At 38.2% G+C, this 15843-nt stretch overlaps 1 protein-coding gene across 3 annotated transcripts in view; it reads left to right on the top strand.

The window, feature by feature from the left end:
* LOC306879894 (filamin-A-interacting protein 1-like) overlaps positions 1-12464 on the top strand; it is a 33034-nt gene extending 20570 nt beyond the window's left edge. For 2 of the 3 annotated variants that reach the window (XM_079433128.1, XM_079433129.1), the window contains 4 exons: positions 4996-7774; positions 7957-8021; positions 8867-8924; positions 11100-12464. In XM_079433128.1, coding sequence (XP_079289254.1) covers positions 4996-7774; positions 7957-8021; positions 8867-8924; positions 11100-11120 — 2923 coding nt within the window. In that variant the 3' untranslated portion in view covers positions 11121-12464. Of the gene's footprint in view, positions 1-4995; positions 7775-7956; positions 8022-8866; positions 9447-11099 lie in introns of those variants that run through there. The other variant, XM_079433127.1, reaches the window with a different exon arrangement.
* The last annotated feature ends 3379 nt before the right edge of the window (positions 12465-15843 follow it).

The raw sequence follows: 15843 nt of genomic DNA, 5'->3' as shown, positions 1-15843 counted from the left end.
AATATAGATTGAATTTTTTTTTTTCTTCTACTGCATTTTTTAAATGGAGCTCATTTGTGTGATGCACCGTCCAAAAAAAAAGTCATGGCAAATCTATAAAAACACAATTTGTTGTTTGTTGCAGTGGAACCGTTCAGTCGCACTCCTTCCTTCTACTTATCACGCTCATCTCCAGCCTGTGTGTGTTTGCACATTCCTCCATAATTCTCTCATTTCAGAGATTCATAGCAGGTGAGGTCACGCCAGCGCCGCGCCACCTGGGACCGAACGCCGGGCGATGGCGGGGAATCCCGCCAGGAATATAAAACTGCTGTGCGTTGAGCTTCTAGAAGCATCCGCAATGCCATCCCTCCTCAAATTACCCCTCTCTCTTTCACATGACATTTACACTTGCTGTTTTTCCACATTCAAGAAAGACTGTAATCTGATGAGGACAACTAGTTTTGTTCTTTGATTGACATATAGGTCAGTGAAAGGCAGATACTAATGATCTTACCATCAACAAGTGTGTTGTGTTTCACGAAGTCAACATGGAATCAAAAATACATATACATATTCCTTCAGTGTAAATTGAATGAACCTTTTTGGAGCCTGTGATATTTTATTCTTCGATGAATAAAAAGTTAGAAAGAACTGCATTTATTCAAAATATATATTTTTTCTCTCTGTATAAGTCTTTATTTGATCACTTTTTATCACTGTAACACATCCCTGATGAACAAAAGTATTAGTTTCTTTCAAAGAAAAGAAAAAAACAATGCATTGAGCCCAAACCTTTGAACGGTAGTGTATATTGTTTAAAAAAAAAAATTATTTTGAATAAATTATATTCTTTTTAACTTTTTACTCAAAGAATTTAAGCAAAGTATCACAAGTTCACAAGTATTTCTAACATTGATAATAATTCAGCATATTAGAGTGATTTCTGAAGATCATGTGACACTGAAGACTGGAGTAATGATGAAAATTCAGCTGCGCATCACAGAAATCATTTGTTTTAATTATATTAAAATAGAAAAACATTATTTGAAATTGCAATGATATTTCATAATATTACTGTTTTTTCTGTGTTTTAATCAAATAAATACAGCCTTGATGAGCATAAGAGACTTCTTTCAAAAACTTAAAATTTTTTACTGATGCTAAACTTTTGAATGACGGTGTCTATGTGTATATTTTTTCCTTTGTTAATATTTAGTTTAACTCTGAAATGTCACTTTATAGAAGTAAAATACCGCTTCATGTTTACAGCAATATAAAATCCAGCATTTAAGTAAATCTTACAACAACAAAAATTGCAGAGAAAATGGTGTGTTTAGTGTTTTCTAGATTGTTGCTAGGTGGTTGCTAAGGTGTTTTAAAAAGTTGGGATCCAATTTACACATTTAGGGGATTTTTCTCACCCGTTTTATCATCCTCCAGGAAAATGTAATGTCTGATCGCTCGAAGCAATAGCACACCGTTTGTGTCTGGAGTTGCACATCAAAGTTTCGTTCTCACTGTAGGTATGTTAGCAACCATCACCAATTAAAACTACATCTGGAAGTTTCATGTGCTCTTGATATTCAGGCTGTAATTTAATTGCAAGCACATTTATACTAGACACCAAAAGATGATGTCATTCTATCACCATTCGCATGATTTATGATTTATAAGTCTCTCGCTGCACATGTCACAGTGGATCTGATTATTTCAGTAGATTTTCCCAGCTGTTGTCTTAAACCTTTGCCAGTATGAGCAAGTTATGGGCAACAATGAAATATTATTATTTGCTGAGTAATAACATTTTAATTTTCCCTTTTTATTTATTCATTTGTTTACTGTCTCAGATTTGCATTCTTGTTGCATTTCGGAGTGACGGGGCTTCATCTGACCCAAAAGTGCGACATTGTTCTCTTACAAAACAAAACTTTTCCCTTGCATTGTTGTCTGCTCCCATGGGAACTTGGTCGCATGCGATAAAGTAATTGGGTCATTTTATAGTTTATATGAGATGGAAAGGGAACCCTTGAAATGATACAGAGGGTTTAGTGCATTGACCACGGCTCTAATTGACTGCTTCCTAAAACAATATCCTGACTTCAGTCTCGGGGAAGAGAATAAGAGAGGAAAGCTGAGAATAGAGTGTATGAAAAGCTCTCCGATGGCTCCGCCTCCTTTACCCAAACAAGGGCAGAACAGTTCTATGTTAGAGGGATGATATCACCAGCAAGTGGGGCAATGCTGTTTCATACAACATTCACCTTTCACTGTGCTCATGACATGGTTGGAATGTAATGGCTAATGCAGGGAACTGTTCAGTGATGCTTTGAGCAGAGTAACTTCAGAAACATGTTAGGCATGGACCTACCTGGACTGCTTCCCAGATAGATGGTGAGTTTGAAAAGAGTTTGAAATGAATGCAAATAGGCTGACAGTATTCATTCATGGATCTGTTTGGATATGTTATAGTGTCTAACTGCTGTAAAAGCGCATAGTGAGGAAATTAGATCATGGAATAATGAAGGAAATATGCTGCAAACTCAGTGCAGTGTCTGGCACTTCTTTCGCAAAGGACATGGTCCTTTCGACAGAGAGACTCCCGCAGAGCTAGATCAGTATAAACATTCACCAGCATCATAAACTTTTCTTCAAGTGCCCTTGTTGGCACAGATTCCTCTGTTGTGATGTGCTTGTAGACTTTTTGCCAGGTGGGAACTTACTCCTGTTGACGTGCCAAGCTGCCCGTGAGCTGTTTCGATTCTGTGATCATGCAAGCATGAAATGTTCAGTAACAACTGTCAGAGATAATCACTAAAGCATTCAGACACTGTTCCTTTTCTCATCACGGTCATGCTTGCTCCTGTTCTCTTACTTCACAATTGTACAGCATTTTTTGCTGAGTTTTTCATTTACTTTTAAGAAGGCAATATGATGGGTGTGTGTATATATATATATATATATATATATATATATATATATATATATATATATATATATATATATATATATATATATATACACACGGTGGGTACGGAAAGTATTCAGACCCCCTTCAATTTTTCACTCTTTGTTATATTGCAGCCATTTGATAAAATCATTTTTTCATTTTTTTCCTCATTAATGTACACACAGCACCCCATATTGACAGAAAAACACAGAATTGTTGACATTTTTACAGATTTATTAAAAAAGAAAAACTGAAATGTCACATGGTCCTAAGTATTCAGACCCTTTGCTCAGTATTTAGTAGAAGCACCCTTTTGATCTAATACAGCCATGAGTCTTTTTGGGAAAGATGCAACAAGTTTTTCACACCTGGATTTGGGGATCCTCTGCCATTCCTCCTTGCAGATCCTCTCCAGTTCTGTCAGGTTGGATGGTAAACGTTGGTGGACAGCCATTTTTAGGTCTCTCTAGAGATGCTCAATTGGGTTTAAGTCAGGGCTCTGGCTGGGCCATTCAAGAACAGTCACGGAGTTGTTATGAAGCCACTCCTTCGTTATTTTAGCTGTGTGCTTAGGGTCATTGTCTTGTTGGAAGGTAAACCTTCGGCCCAGTCTGAGGTCCTGAGCACTCTGGAGAAGGTTTTCGTTCCGGAATATCCCTGTACTTGGCCGCATTCATCTTTCCTTCGATTGCAACCAGTCGTCCTGTCCCTGCAGCTGAAAAACACCCCCACAGCATGATGCTGCCACCACCATGCTTCACTGTTGGGACTGTATTGGACAGGTGATGAGCAGTGCCTGGTTTTCTCCACACATACCGCTTAGAATTAAGGCCAAAAGTTCTATCTTGGTCTCATCAGACCAGATAATCTTATTTCTCACCATCTTGTGGTCCTTCAGGTGTTTTTTTGTGTCTTGCACTGAGGAGAGGCTTCCGTCGGGCCACTCTGCCATAAAGCCCCGATTGGTGGAGGGCTGCAGTAATGGTTGACTTTCTACAACTTTCTCCCATCTCCCGATTGCATCTCTGGAGCTCAGCCACAGTGATCTTTGGGTTCTTCTTTACCTCTCTCACCAAGGCTCTTCTCCCCCGATAGCTCAGTTTGGCCAGACGGCCAGCTCTAGGAAGGGTTCTGGTCATCCCAAACGTCTTCCATTTAAGGATTATGGATGCCACTGTGCTCTTAGGAACCTTAAGTGCAACAGAAATTTTTTTGTAACCTTGGCCAGATCTGTGCCTTGCCACAATTCTGTCTCTGAGCTCTTCAGGCATTTCATTTTGACCTCATGATTCTCATTTGCTCTGACATGCACTGTGAGCTGTAAGGTCTTATATAGACAGGTGTGTGGCTTTCCTAATCAAGTCCAGTCAGTATAATCAAACACAACTGGACTCAAATGAAGGTGTAGCACCATCTCAAGGATGATCCGAAGAAATGGACAGCACCTGAGTTAAATATATGAGTGTCACAGCAAAGGGTCTGAATACTTAGGACCAGGTGATATTTCAGTTTTTCTTTTTTAATAAATCTGCAAAAAAAATTCTGTGTTTTTCTGTCAATATGGGGTGCTGTGTGTACATTAATGAGGAAAAAAAAATGAACTTAAATGATTTTAGCAAATGGCTGCAATATAACAAAGAGTGAAAAATTGAAGGGGGTCTGAATACTTTCCGTACCCACTGTATACACACACACACACACACACACACACACACACATACATACATACATACATACATACATATACATATACATACAGTGCCCTCCAAAAGTATTGGAACAGTAAAGACAAAATTGCTCTGTTGGCTGTGGAGTCAAGACATTTACAAATATGATTAAAAGATGAATTATATTTATTAATGACGTATTTTTTTTTTATTAAAATCATACACGTGCGACTGAACAACAAATCAAACAATTAGTTTTTTGTTTTTTTATAAAATACCCCATGGTTGACTCTCTCTTTCTTGTTTCTTGTTAACTTTAAAGAAAGGGACTGTACAATTTTACTTTTAGTTTGAATATGAATTAATCCATTTGAATCTCTTTCTCTTTGATTTCACCAGACTCAAGAGACTGTTGGAGCAAGAGAAGGTATACCAGGCTCGCAAGGACAAGGATCACAGCAAACGTCTTGAGAAAGTTCGGGAGGAGCTGGTTAAGTTGAAATCATTTGCCCTGATGCTGGTGGATGAAAGGCAGCTTCACATTGAACAGATTGACCAGGAAAGACAGAAGGTTCAGGATCTCAGCAAGAAGCTACACGAAAGAGAGCAGCAGTTGGAGCTCATCAACAGCAAAGCTAAAGAAGACAGTCAGAGGATCCAAAGGCTGGAGCTCGACCTAGAACATAAGACCTACAAATCTTCACAGGGACATGAGGAGATGACCGCCAAGCTGGCCAAGCAGGAGTCTGAAAGTCGTCAGCTGCGTCTGAAGCTGGCCAGCATGTCACGCAGAATTGAGGAGCTGGAGGAGGCCAATCGTACGCTGCAGAAGTCCGAGGAAGACCTTCAGGACCTGCGGGACAAAATAAGTAGAGGGCTGTGCGGGAACTCGAGCCTCATGGCTGAGCTGGAGAACCTTCGGAAGAGAGTTCTGGAAATGGAGGGCAAAGATGAGGAGATCACGAAAACAGATGCACAGTGCAAGGAGCTAAAGAGGAGGCTCCAAGATGAGGACAATCACAGCCATGAGCTGAAACTAGAGGTTGAAAAACTGCAAAAGAGGATGGTAGACCTGGAGAAACTAGAGGGAGCTTTCAATGTGAGCAAATCCGAATGTGCCCAGCTTCACAACAACCTGGAGAAAGAAAGAACTTTGACAAAGAGCTTGGTGTGTGAGCTGGAAACAGTTAAAAACCATATCAAAGAACTTGAGTGCTCAGAATCGAGGCTGGAAAAGGCTGAGATGGGTTTAAAGGATGACTTGACCAAACTAAAGTCATTCACTGTAATCCTAATGGATGAGAGGAAGAACATGGCAGAACGAATCAAACAGGAAGAGCAGAAAAGTGAGGAGATTAACAAACTGTTTAAAGCTGAGCAATGCAAAGTCATGGAGGTCACAGAAAAGCTGATTGAGGAAAGTAAAAAGCTTCTTAAACTGAAGTCCGAAATGGAGATGAAAGTGTCTGCTCTTACCAAGGAGAAAGATGACCTGAAATCTAAACTTGCAAGTGAAGAAGAGAAACGAAAGGATCTCAGTATAAAGTTATGTCAGATGCAAACTAAAATGGACAAGCAAGAGGAAACTGAATGGGAATCTTCAAGAAACAGAGCTAATGTAAACAAAGTTGGGTATCCCGATGAGGACAACAAGGTTAAGGAGCTCACAATGGAGATTGAGAGACTCAGAAACCGACTTAAACAGCTTGAGGTTGTGGAGGGCGATTTGTTGAAGACAGAGGACGAGTATGATATGCTTGAGAAGAAGTTCAGAACCGAGCAAGACAAAGCCAACGCTCTTTCCCAGCTCCTGGAGGAAATGAAGACGCAGATCACCAAGAACAAGGCCATAGAAAAAGGAGAGTTGGTAAGCCAAGAAGCTGAGCTGAGACTACGCTGCAAGATGGAGGAGGCAAAAACGAGAGATCTTCAGGCCGATGTCCAAGCTCTAAAGGAGAAGATTCATGAGCTCATGAACAAGGAGGATCAACTATCTCAGCTTCAGGTGGACTACACGGTTCTCCAGCATCGGTTCATCGAAGAGGAGGATAAAAAGAAAAACATGAGTCAAGAAGTTCTCAAACTAACCAAAGAGTTGGAAGCTACGAAGCGTTATAGCCGTGCCCTTAGACCCAGCATGAACGGAAGAAGGATTGTGGACGTTCCTCTCGCTTCCACTGCAGTACAGACCGACGCAGACATGAACGAACACATCGAAGACGAGACTCCAGCTGTGTTCATCCAGAAGTCTGTCCTAGAGGAAAATCACATCATGAGTAATCTGAGGCAGAAAGGTCTCAAGAAACCAACCGTGTTGGACCGTTATCCGCCGGCGGCTGCAGAGTTGGGGACGAGGAAGTCTTGGAACCCTTGGATGAAGAAGAAAGGAGCGGTTACTATCACTCAGGGAGTTCCATCAACCCAGGAGGTCAATGGAAGAACATCACGGTCATCACCAGAACTAACCATGTCTCAGAAACCCGGTCAGCCCCTTCATATTAAGGTGACTCCAGACCATCAGAGCAGCACTGCCACGTTGGAGATCACCAGTCCACGTGCTGAGGACTTCTTCTCAAGTACCACCATCATCCCAACTCTTGGGCTCCAGAAACCACGCATAACAATCGTTCCTACTTCTATGCTGCCAAAGTCCAAAACCAACGAAGGGCCAGCTGAACGGACAAAGTCTCCAGTCACTATAATGGCCATCTCCAGAGCTAAATCTCCAGAGAAGGGTAAAGGCTCCTACTTGGAGCATCCTGCTTCTCCTCTGTCCATCATAACCGTTAGCGCAACTCCAATCTCCCAGACATCCATCTCCCCAGAGCCCCATGACATGACCATGGGCAGGGCCGTGTTCAAGTTGACCCCTGAAAAGCAGACGGTTCCAACGCCCATCCGGAAATATAACTCCAATATTATAACCACAGAGGACAACAAGATCCACATCCACCTGGGGTCACCAGGATTCAAAAAACCTGAGGATGACAGAAGCGGCACAGTTACGGTTTGGCCTACTGGTATAAGTTCAGACAGCAGAGAGATGCCAACGGGGACAGTTCTCCGCTCCCCCAGACAGACGTCAGCTCATGTCGGAAACATGATCCAAGGCAAGATGACCAGCAGCATCACAATAACCCCCATCACTTCGGCCCCATCCAGGTCTACTCAATCTGTGGTGAGTACCAGAATCATTGCGTTGTGCCTCTGTTTGGATTTTAGAAGATGCGGAACGTTGTGATAGAAAAGTGAGTGTGCATATATGACATCAAATGACAACAAGAATTGTCATTTAACAATTAAAACTTTGTGATTTTGTCCCTAAAACAAAATGCTCATATTCAATCTTTTATATTTCAGTTGCTTCTGAAATGTTTCAAAATGATATCAGGGGGTGTCTGCTCCCTAGATAGCTCTCTTTCAAGGTATCGATTAAATCAAATTCGATCTCCCTATCCATTATCGCTAACTAACACTGGAATGTACTGATGTGCTTGTCACCCAAGAAAGCTTGTCAAGCAAATCCTTTAAACAGTGGCACAAACTGACCAGTCCCCTCACGTTTAACCTGTTATAAAATCTAATAATGTGTGACCAGACCGAGGCTATAACCTTCTTATCCCTGCCTACCAAAACCTACTAAATTGTAAGGAATAGTTGTCAGCATAATAAAATATAGCATTTTACATTTGCAAATATTAAACCGTTTTTAATATTAGGGGGAAAAAATGAATGAGTTAAAAAATATAAATTAAAGACTTTTTATTAATAATATTTAATTTAATATTTTTTTATATTAATATAATTATTTTTTATTATGAATATATATATATATATATATATATATATATATATATATATATATATATATATATATATATATATATATATATATATATATATATATATATATATATGTGTGTTTTATTTATTAGTATAAAAATAAAAATGAATAATGAATAATTGAAAAACATAATACTTTGTAAAGATTTTTTTAGGATAAAATATTTACTTTTGTGAATGGTCACCCTATTTATTTTATTTTATATTAAACTATATATTTATTTTAATTGTATTATATTTCATTTTGCTTTTAGCTTTTTTTGCATAAATAAATGACAATTTAACCCCTTTATGAACAGGTTAAAAACTTTCCTTTTCAGAAACAGAGAGTTAGTCTGCATAAATGCAAACACAGAATGCACTTACAATGGCAAACACATAGTTTATAAAAATTTGATCTCATATTTCTCTTTGCCTTATTTTTCAGCACGGAACGGATGTGCAGTCATCTCGCTCCACGGCAACACGAATCCCCATGTCAAAAGGTATGAAAACAGGGAAAGCGGTCTTGTCCACGACGTCACGCTCTGAGAGCCAGTCTATGAAAATTGAACTGAGGAAATCTGCAGTTTGCAGCTCTGCAGCCGGAGCCGGAGGAAAGAGCTGAGATTGGCTCATGTTAATGTGGCACTGGAATTTAATCTAAGCACTACAGAACTTTGTTGCAATGTTAAACAAAGCAATCATTGGCACTGGGGCCTCCATTTCTAGATTGAGAAACATTATTGTAATATTGTAAATACTGTATGTCAAATCAGCCTTTATGAATTGTACAGACATTTATAATTGGATCTCAGACAGTTGTGCATGTGTGTTTTGTGCTAAAACATTTTAACACTTCACCATTTCTTTTAGTATTTATTTTTCCATTTACCATTTCACTAAGGTTTTATTGTGTAAAACTGCTTGTGGAGGTTTCCAGGGGGATGGAAATGTATTGCATTAAATGTCACTGAATGAATTTTGTGATTCCACTAAATAAATATTTTTCTGTCTTCAGAATACATAGAAACATTTTTTTTTTTTTTGGGGGGGGGGGGGGGGTATTGATTATTTATATATAGATATTTTATAGGAAATGCTAGGAAGTAAACCTGGGAAGGAATATTATTTACCGTATTATGTTCTGTGTATCTGTTTACAGTATAATGGCATTGAACTAAGGTCAGGAAACCTCCATAAATTATGAATAACATTTTAAACCATATTGACATTAGTTTAAGCATGTTCAGTGGATACACTGATACCCAAAAATGTTTACCCAAAAATGAAAGCTTGCTGAAAATACTCAACCTCAGGAGTTTGTTTCTTCATGGGAACAGATTTGGAGAAATCTAGCATTACTGTACATTACTTGCTCACCAATGGATCCTATGCAGCGAATGGGTGCCGTCAGAATGAGAGTCCAAACAACTGATAAAAGCATCACAATAATCCACAAGTAATCCACACCACTCCACAATATTATGGATAGAGGACTCGTATTTTAGTTGGAAGCAACAGTTTGAAGATAAAAACGTCTTAATGATGGATTTGTTTCTTTTAAATATGCAGCTTTTCACTTCACAATATGTTAATTGATGGACTGGAGTGTTGTGGATTATTGTGATGTTTTTATCAGCTGTTTGGACTCTCATTCTGACGGCACCCATTCACTGCAGAGCATCCATTGCTGAGCAGCTGATGCAATGCTACATTTCTCCAAATCTGATGAAGAAACAAACTCATCTACATCTTGGATGGCCTGAGGGTGAGTAGATTTTCAGCGAATGTTCATTTTTAGGTGAACTACTCCTTTAAGACATCTCTATGTCGTGTTCTTCTGGTGGTGTTACTTTGTGATCACAGTTTATTGCTCTATCCAGGCCATCTGGGAGCCAGAGAACGCTGTTATGAGAAATAAGAAACAACAGCTGGAGATCTGGAGTCCCGTTTAACATCCTGATTGTGTCCTTCTGCCTGATACAAACTCGGCAATTACACAAAGACAGGGCTTTTAATTGATCTGTTTAGCATTAAAGGAACCATTTGCCCAAAAAACGAAAATTATGTCATCATTTACTCACTCTCATGCCGTGTGATCTTCTTTCCTCCGTGATGTTTTACAGAAGGTCCAGAATGATCTTTTTCATCTGAGGCCTGGTGCTGTCAAGCTCCAAAAAAGCTCTCAAATCGTGTTCAAATGTGCTTTCAATTCATTTAAACGACATTAGCATCAGAAGAATGAAAGTCAAATGGGTTTGGAATGACATGAGGGTGAGTAAACAATGACTACGTTTTTATTTTTAGGTGAACTTTAAAGCTTTTGTCTCTCTCGTGAGTTTTGTGTGTCACTATGAAGGGCTTTTTAAATCAATTCATTCTTTTTTCACCGCCGCTGACAAACAGTTTGTTCATTTTCTAATCCATCATGCACAATAACAGGCTTTGGCAGCTCGCTAATTACATCACTCGTGAGATAAAGCTTGCTGGATTCAACGGCGCGCTGCGATTCCCAGAAAACCATTGTAAAATTGCTCTATTTTCACCATCCATGAACTTGGCTGCTCAAAAGCGCTTAACATGAATGTGAAACTGATTCTTTCCATGCAGTAAACCTTGGGTTTCGGATTATTGCAGTGTTTTTTCTGTAAGCTCACTTTCCCTGTTTTCATCCACAGAAAATGTTGTGCTTCAAGTGAATCGAGAGCCACGCTGAGGCCGTTTCAAATCCGGTCCATAATATGCCTGACTGAGAGGTCTACACCCGTCCTGCATCCACATGCACCAATAGAACGAGGGGCGAACCTGTCGAAGCCAGTTCAAGCACAAGGATCTGTAGTGATGCACCATATATGCATGCAGATTATACCAGTGACTCAAGACCACAAGACAGTCAGATGCAGATTGATGAACCCAGGATGCCAGAGAATAAGGAAAGAGATGAAAAGTGTAGAACATGAAAAGTTGCAGCATGTGAGAAGGAGAGAAACCGATATAGCATGTTTTTTACATGTACTTTGAGAAATGGTTCAGTAAGACATGGAAAATTGACCCAATTTACTTTCATGTTGTGTTCAGGTGATTTTGACCCAGAGGGGATTTTCTTTTTCCCTGAAATGCAATTGATTTTATCACATTGCACTAAAACTTTCTGACTTTACTCACAACGGGCATAACAACTTCCCCCCAAAAATTGATAATTTTTGTTGCACTTTTGGAATTTAGAATACCCTAAAAAAGTTTTTAGGACCTTGTTATACTATAGGTGCTTATACATTTCTCGTTATGCTATATTATTACCAAATCTTTAACTTGATTCAACCTTTAACTTGTTTTCTTTCAATTTGAACAGGTTTTGTATTTCTTTTTGGAACTGATTGATCATAGGCCTCACTGCTCTGACCTCATGCACCTGAGTAAAGTTTTTGAGTAAACGTTGCCAAAATTATCCACATATAATTCTTTTCTCATTTAAAAGTGAGCTCAAATCAGCGAGGCCTATGATCAATCAATCAGCTCCAAAAAGAAATGCAAAACCTGTTCTAGTTTAAAGACCAAAAGAGAAGCTGACCAAAAGACTGAATCTGAGATTTGGTGATATATAACATAATAAGAGATTGACAAAAGGCCGGTCATTTTTGACCAGGAACACCAAATTAGGGATTTTCAGCACAGCACAAGGGTTAATAGGCTACACGTTCCTGGTCTTATTGCAAACGATATGTAAGTTTGTCATTTGTCATTTTTGTTCAGGTTAAATATTCAGTTTCACCTGGAAATGTGTTGCATTATGCATAAATTGGGTTGTGTAAGCAAATTCATGTTGACTTGAAGCACTGGTCTAACGTTATATTGTTTGCTTTGGAAACGACTGGTTAAAGTGTCAAACTGCTGAGAGCGGTTTATCGATCATGTGTCAGACTCTGCTAGTAATTAATGGTGGCACTGATGTGTTAAAATGATACTGTATGTTTAGTTAAGAATAAAGGCACTCATCATCACCGCACAGAATTGTAATCCACAAAGTAAAGTCCTTATAATCAACAACTCTCATTTCATTTCATTTATGACTTCTGTGAATGCAGTATGAGCTCACTGAACTGTGTGTCTGTCCTGCATATAAAATGAGAAATTCACCCTATAAACACAGTTAAGAAGCTCATGACTTTCTGGTCCATGCTGTAAAAAATAAGTGTAATTTTAACTGTAAAATAACGCTACTGAAAAAAACTGTTAATAGGTTAACAGTAAATTCCTGTATTATATACAGGGAAAAAATATAAAAGGTGTAATCAGACATTTCATGTAATTTTACAGTAAAATGCTGTTAATTGTACAGTTTTTAGAAGTAAAAATAACAAATCAATGTATAATTTATAGTCAAAAACTGTAAGCTGATATTTGCATGACACTCCACAAGTATTTTGTTTAAATAATCATGTTTTGTTTAATATGTTTTGTTATCAGTTATGCACATTTGGGCTTTATGTTACATCTTCAGTTGTTTAATGAAAGTTTATTGCATTAAGTATAATGTATGTTAGCATGATGGTGTTTTGTGTTTGCATCAATGACTCTGTGCACCTTTTATATATTAGTATATACTTCTGCTTGTGGCGAAGCTACTTGTGATGAGCTTTGATTCTTCATGTGGCTTTCTCTTTTACCACCTGCATTATTATGGTGGTTGTCAGTATGTTAAAGGTACAAAACTGATTTAAATAGCAGTGTGTGTTCTTGAATTTAGTGGTTTACATTCAAATTTCCTTGTTTGTAAATTACAGTTTTATACTGTAAATTTTACAGTTTTGTTCTGTAAATGCGTTTACAGTTTTTCTGTATTTTTTACTAAATTATTCTGGCAACCACAGCTGGTTTTACAACTACAGATTTGTTTTACAGTGCACTGCATGGATGTGTTATAATCTGCACCACACACTTTTTAGGGACAAATACACATTTGCATGGGTATGTAGTGCAACCATGATACAAAGTGGTGTTTTAATGCAATCTATCTTTCTATGGTTAATAGTTAATTTGTGGTTACCATGAATCGACTATAGTAACCATGGAGTTGTGTGTGTTTTTTTTAACCATGGTTCTTAAGGGATGTGTTGCCAGATTAACAAATACATCTACACTTTAAGAGGACATTTAGGATTAATATACCGTTTTGATTGCTTTAGGAAGAACAGAGCTTTGAATAGTGTCCCCAGTCCACCAATGTCAAAATCAAACCTACGGCCTCTCTAGCTGCTAATTCTGTGTCATTTCTGCATGTGACTTGTGTTTTCTCAGTGTCTGAACAGCAGATGGAGACACCGATTCCTCATGCGTTAGCTTTCTTTTCACATCAGATGTTAATGTTATTAATCTAGGTGTTTTAGGGAAGTGAAGTGAAACTCGGAGTCATGAGGAGTTTGACGTTTTGCACGTCTACAATCAATAAAATCATGACAATACTGATATATTGATATTTCAAGAAGTTAAATAGGCCAGATAGCACCTTTTTATTGGTTTAGTTCAGCTGGTGTTTGTGTTCATTTAAGGGCTGTTAATTGTAATATAATGTTTTATATTTCCTCTTTCTGTTCACATATAAACACTGTTTGGTCTGAAACATTCGTATCAACATGTGAACTTGATACGACTGACTTTATAAGTCCACTAAAAGTCACCCAAACAACAGCTGATTCGAAATCACTGAGCAAAAATGAGAAAAGTCAAAGTTAGTAAAGAGAAAGATCCTGCATTTGAGTTTCAAGGATACAAACATTTGATTTAATGAATGACATTGACATTTTTAAATGCACGAATGCTTGTTGGTTATGTGAGCATAACAGATTTTTTTTAGGTTTTTTTATAGGTTTTAATCGGGTGTTGATGGCGCAGTGGATAAGACACATGCCTTTGGTGTGAGAGACCCGGGTTCGAATCCACTGTGAGACACCAATGTGTCCCTGAGCAAGACACTTAACCCCTAGTTGCTCCAGAGGCGTGCGACCTCTGACATATATAGCAATTGTAAGTCGCTTTGGATAAAAGCGTCAGCTAAATGAATAAATGTAGGTGCTTATCAAAATGTTGATTTATGTTTCATATTTAGGAGGCTAATGGGATGCCAGTTCATCTGAAGGGAGGAGTCCGTGATGCTGTTCTTTACCGTGCAACTATGGGTCTCACAGTGTTAGGTGTGTTACTGCGGGGTGTCGTGGGTCGTTAATGCAGCACATGGTTACATCCTACCACTCATCTATATATGGCAGATTCTGCTTTGTACAAGCGCCATAATTTGACATGATGTTTAATACGTGCCTTAGCAAGCACAGACCTTTAGTTGAGTTAATAATCATAGTAAGCTCTAATTGCTGATCATTCATGTGTCTCTTTTCAGGAACTGCATATGTCATATATGAACTAGTAAAGGCAGCTCTCCCTCAGAAGAAGGACTGATGTCAGCTCCTGCCCTCATTTCTGTGGGAATGTGACGTCATGAGTGTTTCACACAGTATATTTAATGTGAAAGGTAAAATGGAGCAAATTGATTTGAATTAAATAAACTGCGCCTATCATAAACAGACAGATCTTGATTGTTTTACTTTACTCAATGACAATGAAAAGGTTTTTTAAAAATGAAAAGGACATTTTTTTTGCATTGCACATTCATTCAAAGTGTAATTTTTTTTTTTTAAAGACCCCCATAATCAAAACAAAAAAAATATATATTTTTGCATATAGGAAATTAATGTAGAGTGCGTCCTAAAGTAGCAATTTTCTGTATGCAGTTATTATTGATGTGGTTTAGTTGTTAGTCTTCTGATTGCTGGCCCCTCCTGTGAATAATATTTTAATTATGTGATAATATTCTTCTAGTAAAGCATATGAAGACAACAAACAGCTAAACTATGTTTTTCCTTCTGAAAGTGTACGAAATGTCTGAAGTTAGTGTTAATTGATGAAGGGTGTGTTTGTGACTCAACGACGCAGCATGTTTTTGATACTGTCTGTTTTTTGGATATCTTCATCGGTTCCCAAGAAACAAACAGCAATGTGCACGTCCTTTTTGTTCTTCAAAACAATGTGTTTTCAAGGCATATGAAATAGTTTCCAAATGCGTGTGTATACATCAGAGAAATGTTTTAAATTTACAGGAAGGATTGATCATTTGAGCTCAGTATAGCCCGCCTCAGCATTGGTGGGCTATACAGTTGAGTTCATATGGAATTTATCCCAAATAATTGCATGCTAATTATAAAAATATAAAGCACAGATAATTAAATTCTGCAAGCAATCTATAAGGAGCATTAGAAGTTCAAGCTTTCCGTTGATGAATAGGTCTGTTAGATGTTTCTCTCTATCAATGGGAATTATGAGATGAACTAATAAACTTTATGATCAAAAATCAAACTATGCCAGTTGGCA

The sequence above is a fragment of the Barbus barbus genome (assembly GCF_936440315.1).
Source record: "Barbus barbus genome assembly, chromosome: 14".
Taxonomy (NCBI): Eukaryota; Metazoa; Chordata; class Actinopteri; order Cypriniformes; family Cyprinidae; genus Barbus; species Barbus barbus.
The sequence above is the reverse complement of the archived record's forward strand: the minus strand, read 5'-3'. Positions and strand labels throughout refer to the sequence as shown.